This window comes from Limulus polyphemus, unplaced genomic scaffold (assembly GCF_000517525.1).
Source record: "Limulus polyphemus unplaced genomic scaffold, Limulus_polyphemus-2.1.2 Scaffold1839, whole genome shotgun sequence".
Taxonomy (NCBI): Eukaryota; Metazoa; Arthropoda; class Merostomata; order Xiphosura; family Limulidae; genus Limulus; species Limulus polyphemus.
Window position 1 is genome coordinate 197,111 of NW_013667449.1, and position 17,134 is coordinate 214,244.

General features: G+C 34.5%; 1 protein-coding gene across 1 annotated transcript in view; it reads left to right on the forward strand.

Annotated features, from left to right (window-relative positions):
- Positions 1–14,398, forward strand: part of LOC106465108 (PR domain zinc finger protein 10-like) — a 200,661-nt gene extending 186,263 nt beyond the window's left edge. The window contains exons 22-23 of the mRNA XM_022392946.1: positions 11,203–11,561; positions 12,386–14,398. Of these exons, the coding sequence (XP_022248654.1) occupies positions 11,203–11,561; positions 12,386–12,542 (516 nt within the window). The 3' untranslated portion in view covers positions 12,543–14,398. The remainder of the gene's footprint in view (positions 1–11,202; positions 11,562–12,385) is intronic.
- The last annotated feature ends 2,736 nt before the right edge of the window (positions 14,399–17,134 follow it).

The following is a 17,134-nucleotide window of genomic DNA, read 5'->3' on the forward strand; positions in this document are numbered from 1 at the left end:
ACCCAGAGGGACAACTGGCATGTTGGATCGGAAAATAGACCAGTATAATTATGGTATTGAATATAGAGAAGGAAAATCTCATGGAAATGCTGATGGACTGAGCCAAAAACCCTGCAAAAATGACTGCAGACATTGCTGCAAAAGAGAGAGATTGAACTAACCGGGTGCCATCAAGCTGAAGTCAAAGTGACTGAAGGAGTTGATGATGGTGGAGTGGAACCAGGTATAAATATTAAAGCAGAGCATGAGAAAGATCAAGATTTAAGCCAATAATTGATTTTGTAAAAGCAAGTGTTTTGCACCCTGTTTGGGAGAAGCTGTTTAGTTTAAGCCCTGTGACAAAAAACTATTGGGCACAATGCGACCAGTTGAAGCTTGAAGATGGTATTCTTCTCCGGAGATGGGAAAGTGACGACCTGGCAAATGGTTATACTGAGAAAGTTACAGGAAGTTGTGCTGTGTCAATCCCATGATAGTTTAACAGGAGGACATCTCGAAGTTAAGAAGACATTGAGTTACCTACAACAGAGATTTTGCTTGATAGGTATGAGGCAAGATGTGGAAGAATGGTGCAGGAGATGCAGTACATTTTGTGCTAAGAGAGGACCCAAGCATAAAGGTCATGCTCCAATGAAGTTATATCAAGTTGGCACACCAATGGAAAGAGTAGCCATTGACATTGCTGGTCCTTTGCCCCAAACTCGTGCTGGAAACAGGTACATTTGTGTGGTGGTGGATTATTTCACCAAGTGGCCTGAGGCATATGCAATACCAAATCAGGAAGCTTCAACTGTAGCTTCAGTTATTAGTGATTTCTTCTTCAGGTTCGGTATGCCATACAAACTGCATTCAGATCAAGGCCGTAACTTTGAATCAGCTGTGTTTCATGAATGTTGCAAGTTGTTTGGCATACGAAAGACCAGAACAACGTCACTCCACCCACAGTCTAATGGGATGGTAGAAAAGTACAACTGGACACTGGGACAGGAATTGGCAAAGTTTTGTAATAGCCGCCAATATGACTGGGATGTCTTACTCCCTCCACTGTTGATGGCCTATAGAACAGCAGAGCATGAAGCCACTGGATACACTCCAGCAAAGCTGATGTTTGGTCGGGAACTTCGGTTGCCAGTGGATCTGATAACAGGACGGCCAGCTTACAAAGAGTTGCCTGAAAATGTGTCAGAGTTCGTGAAAGTGTTATCTGAAAGGATGGATGATATTCATCATCAAGTGCGTTCAAACTTGAAAACGTCTGCTGATTCCATGAAGCTATGTTATGATAAGAGATCTACTAAAGTCAGCTTTGTACCAAGAGACAAGGTGTGGTTGTTTTATCCCAGGAAGACCAAAAGGAAGTCTCCTAAGTTGTCTTCTCCATGGGAAGGCCCATATGACATAGTGAATCGTCTCTCAGACGTGACTTTCTAAATAAAATGTGGTCGGCGAGGTAAGCCAAAGGTGGTGCATGTCAACAGGCTTTGGCATTATCATGGTCCAGGACATTTGAGTTCGAATGAAGTGAACAACGGAATAAATGACGCTGCTGAAGACGCATCACCTGAAAAAGCCACTGTCAAAGAAGAAACTCTACCCGGTTTTGAGAAGGAAAACAGTGAAACCCTTAATGAAGTTACTACCACTGATGTGACTGTTACCGATAATAGGACATTTCCTGATGGAGCAGATGAACTTTACATGAAGCAGAAGCCAATGAGATGGAGACCAGTGCAGAAGAAGATACGTCCTGTAAAATTAAGAGACTTTGTTGGATTTTAATTTTGTGTTTGTAAATTATGTACATTTAATAAAGTTATTGTTAATTATCTATTGTTTTCATGTAAGTGGCTATTGTTTGGGATTAACAATACTAAGGAAGGGGCAATGTTTTATGACAGCGGAAGTCGCGCAGCACTGGGAGCATGCGCTGGAGTTCTAGAAAGATCGAGGAACCTGTTGAACGTCCTAGCATTTGCTAGACACACGCTTTTATTGTATATAAGTGTGGCAAATTAATCGGAATTGGAATCGCAGATAGAGAGATTGAACATACAGACACAGATAGTTGAGTCAAGCGGGCGGTAGGCCCCGTAAGAAAAGCATGTGAGACGTTGTGAATTATAGCATGTGTTTAAGTTAAAGTGACTGTGGAAATTAAGCGTATTACAAAGTTTGTAATGAGAAAGAATAAACTAGTTTTATTTAAGAAAGGACTTGTATCGCTGAAGTTTCTTCAGAAAGAATTTCTGCGGAAAATTAACAAACGAACAGAGACATAACAATATTAACAATGGCACTGTTTTTGAAATACCTTCTACTTTTTACTTCCAAGAAATATTTAGTTATTCACAATCCAATTCATCTTAAAATAGGCTACTTCATATCTAGATTTATTTAAGATTTCAAACATACTTCTTTTATGTTTTAGCATTACTTTGAAATTTTTCAGGCATATTTTTGTGAAGAATGAATGAACATAGAAATTCAGGTTTTTTTTTCATTAAATAGTCATAAAATTCAGTACTTGACAGTATAATGTGTAAACTTTTGATGATGAACACTACCATAACTGTCTCCACATTCAGATCTGCACAGATTGAAGTTTCTCAACATGCACAGGTGGTACTTTCGAGAGATTTTGGCAGCAGGAGAGTACATGTTACAACAATGAGCAAGTCAAGTAGGCCTATTACATTCATGATTTGATGTGACTTACAGTTGAATGTCTTTATCATAAAACCGGAACATTTTATGCATCCTAAGGACTTTTCTTGAGACACTGGGACATACTATCCAAAAATGGGACTGTCCCGGCAAAAATCAAGATGTTTGGTCATCCTAGGCTTCACAGCTTTTAGGGGCAGCTTGTTTCTGGAGTCACTCCTCAGCTTCAGTCTGGTGAGACCTCAGCTCTCCTAACTTTGCACTTCCTTTGCTGCAAACTACTGGGCTACTCAAGTGCTTTCTCAGGGGGTTTTCCTTGTCTTTCCATTTCACTTCTGTTACCTCCTCTTTGGAGTTTTACTTCCTACTTTTTGTCATCCTCATCAAGAAAAGATGTTGGCATCCTGTCATAGAGTTGTCCCACTTGAACCAACTTTGCTCTGTTCTTGGTTAAATATTAACAGTTTTCTCACTCGATGGTGAGTAATCTCCCATGATGGAAATGCCCTGAATCTAGATCTCAGATGCTTTCTCCCTATCTCAAATTGTCCTTTAGCTTTTTGATTCCTTCTGTTTGTCCACAGTGGTCAAACCTATAATTCACAGCTCTTCTCTTCCCTTCATATGTTTTTCATTGGGTTTGGGTTTACATTCCTGAAGCCTGTTTTTCCACTACTTTTTAGATTTTTGACCTCTACATGTCCCATCCATTGTGGCTTTCACTATTAACCCCCCCCCCTCCTCCTCCTTCTTTGGTAGTTGTCTCATTTGGGGTGGCTGGTTTAGCTTTCCAATTCAGCCTTGATCTCCACCCAATATCTTATTCACATGGGGGTCTTTCTCAATTTGCATACAGGGCAGGCTCAGCCTTCTTGTTTGTGTTTGAGACAAGGAACATTTGATACCAAGGCTCTCATGTCTTCTTAAATTTCAGCACTAGAAGATTTGTTTCTTTTAGGGATTCTTCTCTTCTTTTGTCCAATGTTTCTCTTGGACATGCCCATATGCATCTCTTTCAGTGGGTTCTGACCACTCATTGCAGGTATATCCAGAAATCCACTTTCTTAATTTCATCTCTTGCTTTTGTGGTAGCTCACTTAATCCTATACAACCCTGGACACCCCTATCCTCCCACCTCATCCAGACTTGCATCTGTTCAGAGCCCTCAGGACTCAGCAAAAGTCTGTAGGCTTATAATATTCAGATAAATGGATTTTCTTACCTGTGATGAACTCATCACAAGTGGCACATTGTATTGATTTTTGCTTGATGACAACAAAACCTGTCAAATAATTCCTCTGTTCTGTTGGGGTGCAGTTCTAGTCATCCAGACTATTTCAACAGTCTGGTCTCCAGAGGAGTGGTTTCTCTATATCTATATCCTTGAAATGTTTGCTGCTCATCAAGCTTGCCATCATCTTCTGACTCATCTGTTTGGTTTTTCCTATCATTATTCATTCAGACATCTCTGTAATTTCTTCCATCCATCAACAGGGAGGTACTCATTCTTGAGACCTCTTTTCCTTGCTGTGTACTTTCTGTTTGGGTCTATGACCACCACATTCGGTTGTCAGTCTTATTATTTTTCAGGAGCTTAATCCCTGTGGGTGAATTGACTATCTAGACTAGACTGGATCATTCTTACAGAATGGTCTTTTATTTTTTATTAATTTTCTCCCACTACAAGTCCTGTTGCTGCCTTTCTGACTCCCCTCAGCATCTAACTTCCATACTTTTGGTCTCCAATCCCAGACTCTACACCTCTGGCAGAGAAAGCTCTGTATCTTGATTGGTTCAATCTCCTTTTATATGCTTTATAAGTATTTTCTTCTCCTTCTTGCTTGTAGAAATTTTTGCTCTCATTCTTTTGCCTTTGAAGTCTCCTGTGTTATTTACCACAGAGACAGGTTGATTTTTTTTTTACCCAAGAACACTTCTTTCTCCCTGAAACATGGACTGCTTGGGTGATTGATTAGGTATTTTATCTCCCTTCCAATTATTCTTTATATGATAGTTCCTACCCAGTTGTCTTCTCTTTCCTGTTTGGGCATTTGGTGTTTTCTCACTTGAACTGCTCCCATAAATGGGGATTGCCACTATCTTTTCTCACTATGGCATCCCTCTTCTTTCAAAACTTTTTGCTATCCACTTTCATAGTTCAGAGTCGTTCAATCATCAGGTCTGTTTATTCTTCCGTGGAGAGGATGCTTTTTAACTTTATCAAATAACTTCCTATTGGGTTTTTATCATCACACAGCTTCTCTCACTGTTGAAATCCCCTGAATATCTTGCATGTGAGGATGTGGATGATCCATGATGCATTTGTGTACTGTTACTTATATCACGTGGTGTTTTCATCTTCATCTGGGTTTCATCTCCCTCCAGTCTTTGCAGAGACTCAACTGAGGAGAGTATTTATTAATTTGTTATTACTTTTTTTTCAACCACTCCCTTATTGCCATTATGATATATTGATGTTTGTAAAATAATCTTTAAACCATTAAGTAACTGATGATGCTTCACAGAAAATACTTTCCCAAAATCTCCATGGAGTGGGGTTGTACAAACCATGTTAAGCCCATCTGCCCTTGCTTTATGCCAACTGTTGAGATTGGGTTTTGCACAAGACTGCTTTGGTAGTGTATCTATATTTTCTCTTCTAGGCTATACTTAACATCAAAAAAGTTACAGCACCAGGTACGTGTGCTTGCCCTCACACTTAGCTGGTGCCTGCTGTCCTTAGTCATAATAACCCATTGCATAGTCTATCAGTGTGGGATCTTATGCAGGCATGACATTTCCCGTTCAGTCTGAACACCTCTCTGTCATTTTCCCTTCAGTTTTCTTCTAGTGGAGTAAGGGAGAATCTTTGCTTCCCCAGTACCAAGCTACTAGGGAAATCAGTATAAAGGATTTCCAGTTGGGATGGTATAATACCACTGATTTGAGACTGAGTGGCTGCACCTCTTGATGGAAAGTAGGGCTAGGGGTGTTACCTGGAAGTGTAGTACAGGCCACTCCACTATATTATGAACCAAGCTATTCCTAGTAGTTAGTACAGTTATGTGTTCTCCTTGTATGCAAGTCTGGGATATTTTTGCCCTGCATCTGATTATTCTGATAAGTATCCAACATAAGTATTTTTCCTATATGGAGTAGCCCGACTTATTGTCCTAGCCACAATACACATTCATGCTCAACTGCCTCTAAGATAGTGGCTGGTTGAGCAATCTAACATTCTGTTTACATATGTGACATCTTAGCACCATGAAAAAATTCTTTTGCTCTACCACCTCTCTTTGGCAAAGGATATTCCCTGTTTGAAATGGATGTGGTATCCCACCGAGTGATGCCCCATTAAGCTATCCAACCCCCATGGTAAGTGGTACACTTTGTGATTTTTCCCTTTATGATGCTATTTTTTTCTGAAAGGGGCTCATCATTGTAATTTTTTTATCTGCTCCAGCCTCTTCACCATCTTCAATGTAGGATTCTAGCTATTTCTTGTGCAGAGAGGTGAGTAAATGTATCTTAAGTTAAATTTTTCTTATCTTAAAATGTATTTCAGATAGATAATCATTTCTCTGCACAACCCCCACCCTTTCATCCCACTTCTGGTGTATTTCTTATGCTTCTTCAAGAATGAGCCTTTGTTCAAATGTTAGTGCTCATGGAGGATTACTGCATATGGAGGATGTGTCACCTACATATTGGTGGAGGTATATGGTCTAATGACATATGTTAGTATGTTTAAGGGTGGAAGTTTCATTCAAGGCTTATGCCATGTCGAAAAATATTGCAGTGGCATGAGATAATATCTGTTTGTTCTACATAGAGATAAGTATTTATCTGAAATACATTTTCAAGTAAGGAAAATGTGAACTTTAACAGCATTGATATTTTTCTTGCAAATATCAAAATATTGCAAATAATAAATATTAAGTTTCTTTTTTAGGTATTCCATTTAGTCAACAAGGTATTTTTCCTTATAATATTGTGAAAATGTTTGAAAACTTGAGAAAATACTGAAAAATGCATAACCCTTTCACTGCTCAGGAAAACCACACCCCATCTAAAAAAAATTATTTTACCTTATGAAATCATAGTATAGCATGCAAACGTAAAGAATAAACACCAAAAGTTCGAAATTGACCTCTGTGAAAGCCTGTTGGTGTACTGAATGAGGAGGGAGCACGGAATTAGTCGGGTCTGAAGTAACTTTCACTGACTTTGAGATAAGATGGGAGGGTGATATCGAGGACTTGTTTGTTTGTTTTTTCCAGTTGTGGTACCATATTCTCTTATCTCATGCACTGACACAGCATTGGTCATGAATAACACTATATTGTACAAATATTACGCTTAGCATACTAATATAAATCACCAAAACTACTGTAACATTGTCTAATATTTACACTATGTACATTTTTCTCACTATGTAGAAGCATGAGAGGTGACATCTATAGGTCACTGGTACAACCAAATATTAGCTGGGATTTCAAATGATGGCAGGAAAACGTAAAATATCATATGATGCGCGAAACAGTGAAAGGGTTTAGAAACCTACATCATTGTCAGATTTATAAACACAGTAAATAGTCAATGACAGCTACTAAGGGTTAATCACACTTTATAACAATAATTTTAAGGTCCCTTTATGTTCCTTTAACAACTTCCTCCATTTTATAAAGAAAAACAGCCAGTACCCAAAGAAAATTCTTCAATTCCTCAACATTTCACCATACAGTTTTATAAGGAGGTAAACATCCTACATAACACAAACCCAGTCTTAACAGAACAAAACAGCTGATGTAATTTATAATAACAACAATGCATTATTATTTATTGTCCCACATGCAATCATATAATAAACAATGAAAAGGTAACAGTTTTAAAGGAGTATTTTCTTCACCATTATTACATTCTCGTAAATGTATTACAAGAAATCATGGTGAAGAAAATATTAATTTAAAAACAAAAAGAAAAGATGACTTGTGAACATTCAAGCATAATAAATATGCACATGTAAACAATAAATGTAGTTAAAAACCACATATATTCATTATACATAGACATAAATCAACCATTTAAAGTGACAAACATCTATCCTTGTTGATTGGAGTCTTCTCAGATCTGATGAGAAGGGACTCCTTGTACTTCCTTTCCATGTAACCGTTGTATTTGTTTTCTATTTTAATACTAAAAGTGTGATCAGATTTATTTACACTGTGTTCATTAATAAACTGTGCTGCAACTGCACGTCTGTCAATTTCACTCATCATGGTAGCAGAGAGATTTTTAGTGCAACACGTGGGCCTCAGTTTCTCCAATATATTTTTGTTACAAATCCCCACAAGAGATACTATAAACTACATCTTTCTTCACACATTTCTTCAGAACTCTCAGATTACATGCTATACAGTTTTTTTTCTGACAATTATCATAGGGCTTAAATGTTGAGCACATTAAATGATACTTAAGCGAATGTTCAAGCTGTCTTATCATGTGTATAAGCATACCCGATTCCTTCAGATCATTCTTAATGACATTATTAACCCTAGGACTAATAAAGGGTATTAGAAATGCAACAATTTCTTCCTGACTCCTGATCTTTGTCATGAATAGTGAAAATTTTGTAACCAATCTTTCATGATAACCATTCAATTTTAAAATCTCCCATAAATCTACCCTTGCCTCCATTAAATCACCAGAGTTGCTACAAATACATAAAAATTTTGTTAATTGACTAAAAATCGTAGCTTTATTCATGACCCATGGATGATGAGAGAATATGTAGAAGTAGCAGCTTTTTGAGATTTTTTTTTTACATATGTTACTAACCACCTTACTTTCCAATACAGCCTTAGAAGTGTCTATCAATTGTAAGTGCTCACCAGGTAGAGCATATTTGAAAGTAAACCTAATATTTTCATGAACCTGGTTTAGAAACTGATGAAAGTGAATCAAGATTTTCAAACCATCATTCCAAATCCTATATATATCATCAAAAAATGAGGCCAGAGGGCAAGTGTCTGGTCATGAGTTGCTTTAGTCTCAATGGTATGCATTAAAATTACAGCGAAGACTACAGACACCCTATTACTGGAGGCTACTCCTTGAATCTGACAGTAAGTCTGTTCTCTAAACCCAAAAACATTATTCCATAAAACAAAATACAGGAGTCTGCAACATCAGGTAGGGAGACCCACATTAGTATTATTTTGATCCAAAAAGGACGTAACAGTGTCAATTACTTCATGGATTGGAATGGATGAGTATAGAGCACATACATCAAAATAATTTTGTTATTGATTTTATCATTACTGGAGCTCAGTTTGTTAATGAAATCAAATGTGCTAGTTAGATGTGATAGAATAAATTGCAATAGAGGATGGGGGATTTTTTCTAGCAATCAGAAAGTTTTTTCTGTGGGTGAACCAAAGGCTGAGACAATAGGTCTAAGCAGTATGTCAGATTTATGGTCCTTTGGCCATGAAATCCAAATGTTCTATTATTCTTAGTTTTAAATGGAATAAGCACTTTAGAAAATCTTTGATACCAGGTACTTTGTATTCTGATGACCATGTAGACACTTAGAAAAAGAGTTATCTTCGAGTTGATGTAAATAATGCCATTGGATTTAATCAAGTTACCCTTACAATGGCAGACCATCCCAGCACCACACATCGGTGGACTGTATTACTACTTGTACCTCACCCAGCAGTACCACTACATAAACTTGTATTACCTTCTGATTGTCCACATCCTGTTCCACCAGCAAATTTGGAAGATGCTGGACATCACCTAAGATTTTTTGAGACAAGAAATTAGGAGCATTATTGCTAAGTTTTTAGGTTACAGTAACAAACCTAAATTGAGTCAAATCAAGACCAGCTGTTTGTAAACTGAAGGAGATTCACTTTTACATAAAGATAAAACAGCTGTTTGTAAACTAAAGGAGACTCACTCTCTGTTTAGATAAACAACAGTTTGTACACTGAAGGAAAGTAAGTTTTTAGGTTACAGTAACAAACCTAAATTGACTCAAATCAAGACCAGTGTACTAAAGGAACTTGGAACAAAGTACTGATCTAGTAATTAATGTTTCTGATAGGAGTGGTGGATTGGTTATTATGGATAAGGGCAACTATCTGAACAAAACTATGGTCCATTTTAATGATTGCAATACCTATGAATGCTTGGATTCTAACCGTATATGAAAAATTGAAAGGGCAGGTAATAATCTCCTTATGGCACTGGCATAGTTTCATTAGATCCAAAGTTATTTTGTGGTCTTAAATTTTATCATAGTAGAACATCTAAGTTTTATGGTCTACCAAAGGACCACACATTCAACATACTGTTTAGACCTGTTGTCTCAGCCTTTGGATGGTAAGACGACTGGAAACATACATAAAAAAAAAAAGTTGCTACTTCTATTTTTTTTTCTCATCACCTATGGGTCATGAAGAGGCCTATGATTTTTAGCAGTTAATGAGAATTTCACAAATTTGTAATAACGCTGGTGATTTAATAGAGGCAGAGGTAAATCTTAAGGAGATTTTAAAATTGAATGGTTATCCTGAAGGATTGGTTAACACAATTTTCACCATTCATGAAAACAAAGGTAAAATAACAGGAGTCAGGAAGAAATTGTTGCATTTCTAGCATCTTTTATTAGTCCTAGGGTTAAGAATTTCATTTCAGGCAACATATTTTGATAAACTTTCCACTGTGTGTGGATATTGGCTCTCAAGAGTAGATTTAAGTAGACCAAAGTCAATTGAGCTGCACCAGGGGACTTGAATGCATGTGATTGAGTAGGATTGCTATAATTCTGATTTCTTTGACCATCTTTCACATGAAAACAGCCATGTATTTTGAAGTGTGGCTGGAATCTTATATTGTTTTGTCTTGTTAACTTTTGTCATATTCAAATCATTGTTTGTTATCTTGTTACTAGTGCAAAGAAATTTTTCCAGTTTCATTGTAGTGGCTTATTTGGTTAGAAGGTTCTATTTCATAACTATGGCTTTCAACTTGCAGAGAAGGGCATTCTTTCAGATGAGCTTAGGGTGTGGTATTGGAGTCTGGTTCTGTCCTAAATGTTTCCTCTGGTATCTAAGCATTTCTGTCTCTATGAAGATTATTGAAGGCTCTATATACTTTTAACATTTTGCTGTAAGAATTAACTTTCTCAAAAAGACCATTGACATATACCACTAGTCATAAATTTACTTCCAGTGGCTTTACATTGTTTAATGATTAGGAACTTTCAATGAATCAAATATGCAGGTGTTTAACATGTTTCCTGTGGTTCCAGACTCGCATCTACAGCAATGTGCCCCTTCATTATCATTTTTATAAAGTGTGATTAACCCTATGCAGACAATAAGCGTGTTGATCGTCTTAATATAACATGTTAATTTTGTTTGTCACAAACATTAACTAGATTATATGTGATAAAGAAGGATTCTTAAAATAGATTTTGTATTTGATTTCTTTAATAAAATGTTTGTGATGCTTTTTATAACATAGGGTTCACCGACTGCTGATACTTTACCTTCTGCGGATCTGTTGACACAAGCGATGTCTGAACTCACTCAGTCACTGAATGAATACAGGCCTGCAGGATCAGAATATCTCACAGCTCGCATCTCTCAGTCAAGCCCTACAACCTTGATCATCCCCTCCAATGTTCAGTGTTCACAACCTGCCACACTTATCAGCTCTACAGCAGTCGTAGCAACACACACATATACTGATACATCAGTAATAACACCAATTACAGCAGAAACTACCTCTTCAGCAGATGAACCACAAACAATCACAACAGCAGTGTTAGATCATGTCCAGCTGGCACAGCTTCTTGCCCAATATCAACAACAACCATTCAGGTTTGACTGCAGTAAAATGTATTATAATATATGTATTGTATACATGTCCTTTTCTAGATGATTATTAGTATGAGTATCTAAAGAGTAATGATACACTTGAACTTTCATGTCTAATTTATGAAAATTATTTTGATTAGCATAGGTTTATCTTTGATTTGTCTTAAAAGAACAGTATTTTATATTTTAAGTTATTATTCACATTTAGGGCAACTCAAGTAATACTTGGTTCTTTGGTGTAATCAAACTTAAAAAGGAAAAATAGATATTTTCTTAGTGTGTGTGGCACAGATTAAAGTGAAAGAAAAAAGCATTTGAATGAAGTTCAAAATTGCTGATTTATTGCAAAAAGGCATTATGAATTATATCAAAGAGTTTAGTGTTTATAACCGGTATCACTTATTAGAAAAACAAAAACTATTTTGCTTTTCCTGTTAAATAGTTCAAAAGGTAGACTTGGATGGTGATGGAAAATACTGAGAGTTTGGTTTTATTGTTTAACTAGAAAGGAGAATTATAATAAATTATAATAAAGTAGATTTACTCTTTACAAGTTCATTTAAACTACAAACATTATTTTAAAACAAATGTTTTATTTACCCAATTATTATGTTTCCTCGGTTGTTTTATTTCCTAATAACAGTTTTGCTAGACATGTTTTTAGCTTGAAATTATGTGAATAATACTAACATTGTCTTGAGTTGATTGGAAATTGAGACAACAAGTTTTGTGATTAAGAATGTTGATTATTTTATAGGTAGGTCATAACCACAAAAAAAAGCTAATATTTATTATTATTTCTTAAATCATTGTTTATATATAACTAGTATCCTGGCCACATTGCTTCGTAATCCTTCAACTCAGACTGTCACATCAACAACTGCTGTCACCACGGATACAGTCACCACCACAACTTGTAATATCAACAATCCTCGCACCTGGCCAGCAACCACAGCAACATTCACAGAATATCCAGCTCGCTGAAAACAAGTTTAAAAATAATAGGTTTATAGATTATCGTTTACATAATTGAAGCATTCAGAGACTGCTTCAATCCCCAGAGTGCTTGTTGAATAGATGAGTACAATTTTGTATGGACTGTTTTTCTGTAAACATTGATCTTAATACAAAGAAAGAATATGTCACTTTCTCATCATGAAGTGTCAGATCTGGTCACATGGTTTCTCCACTATTAAATTTTATAAGATAAAAGCTTGTCTTAGCATATCTAAAATGAAACTAAGCTGTTATAGTACTGGATTGCATTTAGAGAGCCAGTCAGATCTGATACCTGTGATACAAGAAAGAAAGCTTTCCAAGAAGGCATTATGTAAGATATCTTTTTGTTCTTGTCAGAATAATTTAAAGGAAAAGTCCCTTTATTATAAAATTGTTTTTGATCTTGTTCTATAAGCTGGAACAATGCAGATGTTTTTAGTGTTTTAAATTTTGAAAGTTATATATGTAATAGTGCAAGAATCTAAATTTAGGATGTTTTCTTCATTTAAACAAATAATTTTTGTCTTGGTTCCTTTTGCCCCAGAAATTTGGACGTAGGTGATATTTTTAATATTGCCTGGAAAGGATGTTGTGCATTACTGTAATATAGTTTGGTAGCTTTTTTGATTAAAATATATGTAATTAAATCTACAGTACTTTATAAATTTCAAGACTTATATTACAGAAACAGTTCTTTTTGACTGCATTAACATTTTATTGAAGATGCTTTGTATTTCAGATATTGACCATTCCATGCATTGGCCTAAAAATTTGTCTTATAATATATATATATATTCTAATGGAACATTTTGTTGCCAGTTGTGTAGAACAAAATGTACATATGTATCATTCCATTAATCCTATTTTGAGTTTTTTTTCTGTATATATGTAACCAGTTTGCAGACCCGTTAATATATCCTCTTAAATATTTTTAGAAAGCTTATTACAGCTAAGGAGGTGTTTGTGTATATATCAGTGAACATCAAAGATGTCATTATTAAAAGTAAAAGATAAACATGGCAGTAAAAGTTGTTCTCCAAACTAGTTTGAATTTGAAAATTAATGTATCTATGTGCAAGTATAGTCCCTAAATACATCTTATCACAATTTTTTTTCTAACAATATATTTTCCAAGCAGAAATTGAATGAGACACAGCATTGAAAATATTTTTATGTACCATGTTGTTTCCTAAGTACATAGACAGTAAGTTGCATTGGTTACATGTATTTATTACTTGCTAAGCAAGAACTATAAAATTTTATGTATGTAAACTGTTGGACTGGGACAGGCACCACTGCTTCTGTAGGTTAGTTTTACACTTATTTTATTCACAGCAAACACGTATGTTGAGAACTGATTATAACATGGCTCATATTTTGATGGGTATACAGGATAATGTTTTTATTTATATGCATACTTAACAATAAACCAATATAGTACATGTGCAGTAACTCTTGAGGAATCTGAAATATGTGTGAACAAGTTTAATGAACATTATAATTTACATGTTGCAATAAACTGACAAAAATTTCATGATTTATTAAATTTATTGTTCTAAGATCAAATTTATAACTACACAGTACTAATACTTGGTAAGAAGTATGAAACACTATGCATTACTGATACAAGTGAGAGGAACCCTCTAATTAATTGTTGTTGTTTTTTCACAAGATTCAAATACTTCTTAATAAAAATAATAATGTTAAAAACCTGTGGATATAACAGAGAGAGTGAATGTATAATAGACTGCAAAGAAAGCTTACCAAAGTTAAACAATGAAAACAGTGAGGCTCTCTGTGTGTTGTAAAAGTCTACCACCGCATAACAAAAAAGAATTATTGAAAGGCATACATAAAACAACATCACCCAAAGTAGTAATAAACTGTTAAACGAAGCAACAAAACCTTGTGAATGTTCTGCTATTGATATTTTTATACAGAAAAGAAAGTTTTGTTTTTTATTGGTAAAGTATACCTTCTCAACCATTTTTACTTACTTAAACAAGAAAAAACTGTAGCTATCAGTTAATGTTTTTGTATATATATAATTGCATATAATTCTCATTAGTATTTGTTTATTTCTTTTATGTATAAGTATTGGAACCTAGTATTGACTATGGACCATTTTTTATTTTTCTATTTTCTAACCTGGTGTTCTTTGTAGGTGTTTAGATATTTATGCCTACATTACCAAGTATCCATTAGTATTATATTTAAGATTAGTTGTTCATTAAAACTAATGGCAGCTCAATCTAGTTTTTGTCAGAAGCTACTACAAAATAATCTCTTCAAAAAGAACTGTAACTGTATTTTAAAGATATTTCTTGAAGATTAGCAAAGAAAATTAGAGTTGGAAGTTTCAGTAGCTGATAGAGATGTCAAGTTACACTTGACATTAATGATGTGTTTGTGTAGACTTGAGTTACTATTTGTGTTTACATTCATGCAAAACGTTAAAATATATATATATTATTTAACAATGCTCTTGAGGAACTGACATGTGAATGATTTATCAAATGCTGATTGTTTTGGCACACTTGAGTTTCACTTGAATAAGTAAACATTTTTCTTTATATTTTTTTATCAGCTAAAATTACAAAATATTTTAACTATTTCTGTGATTAATATAACTGGTAAAGTTTGGGCACATTTTCCTTTAGTAGTGTCACATAAACACGTAGATATTTTTGGAAGCTTTTTTACATTCCTTCATATGGTAAAATTACTAGAAAGCATGTAATCAATATTTTTTGTTTAGGACATATTAATGCATTGTAGAGCTGTAATTTTCTTCACAAATGAAAAGAAATAAAAAATCTTGAGATAAGTTCCAACTTTGGTTCTTTTTTTCCTGTCTGAAAAAAAAGTACATAGATAAAATGTCTTAAAGTCAAATTTCCAAATTTATATACTAAGCCTTACCTTTCTCTTATGCTTACAATTATAGTGGCATCTGATGGTGATGAAGTCATTCATAGAGCATTCTAGCAATAGTTTGTTAGTCTATTTTTTGGGTAAGGACAAATACCAATGATAAAGTTTATGAAATAGCTTTCTTTCAGATAACTTATTTAATGCCATTATAAAATGGTAACAGGATTGTTTATTGTTTGATTTTGTACTTAAGTTGAAGATATTCAAATATTTACTTTTTAATTTTATTTCCTTCCTACACTTAAATTTCTCCTCTTTAATCACAAAGAAAATCTCTAGAAAGATACAAGTTTCTATTCATGACCATTTATTAAATCATCTAATTTCTAAATGCTTCTTATAGCTATTGTTATGAGTTGAAGAAAACTTGTTTTTTTCCCTGAAGAAACTAGTTTTCTTCTGAATTGCAGATTTTACATGAAAAACAAGAAAACATAATTATCTAAGAGAATAAGATAACAGTGATTCTTATCTCAATGTTCTTGTTCTAAAGATTTTTCATTTTGTAAGTGACATCAAAAAGTTTCTCATTCAAAAATGGAGGATACTAGTTACCCCTAACAAGTAAACGTATTCAATAATTATGCATTACACTATCATTCGGTTTATAGTCCCAAACTCAAAAATATAGTTGCCACATAGTTTATATAACCCATAAAGTTCTCCTACTCCTTTTTAAGAAACTATTCGCATATAAAGTCCTAAGGTTTCCCCAATCTCACCAGATAAATCTACCGTGATTTATTGTAGTTTTTCCAATAAGTAAAAATAATCATGTAAGAAATCTATAGGAAAATGTACTGTTAATGAAATTCAGACAAATTACAATTGTTACATTAGATGATTCAAAGCAAGAGTTTCAAAATAAATAGCCACATTCTTAATTTTCAAATAAATGGTTTTATCAATAAATGATGAAGAATGCATCATTTTCTTTTCACAAGAACTCGTTTTTAATGATATTTTCAAGGAGTTCATGTCATAAATTGTACTTCTGTGTAGCCTATAATTACAAATTTAAAGTGACTGCCAGATGACCAGCAAAAAATGTTTTACTTGTTATTAACATTGCATTCGTAAATGTTTATTATTGTACTAAGAGTTTGATTTAAAATATACTATTGTTGTGTATCTGCTTGTTTGTTAATTTCCCGTAGAAATTCTTTCTGAGAAACCTCAGCAATACAAGTCCTTTCTTAATTAAAACTAGTTTATTCTTTCTCGATACAACTTTGCAATACACAAACTTTACTTACGGTGCCTACTGTTCGCTTGACTCAATTCTCTCTATCTTCAATCTGTCTGCCTTTATATACTAAAAAAGAGGGTGTCAAGCAAACGCTGGGACATTTGTGAGGTTCTCCGATAAGTCACGATCCTTCTAGAAACTCCAGTGTGCATCACTTCTGCTATCGTAACACTGCCCCTTCCTTAGTATTGTTTGTCCTGAACAATAGCCACTTACATTAAACCAATAGATAATTAACAATAACTTAATTAAATGTACAGAATTTACAAACACAAAATTAAAATTCAACAAAGTATATTAATTTTACAGGACGTATCTTCTTCCATACTGGTCTCCGTCTCATTGGCTTCTACTTCATTTGGGGTTTATCTGCTTCATCAGGAAATGTCCTATT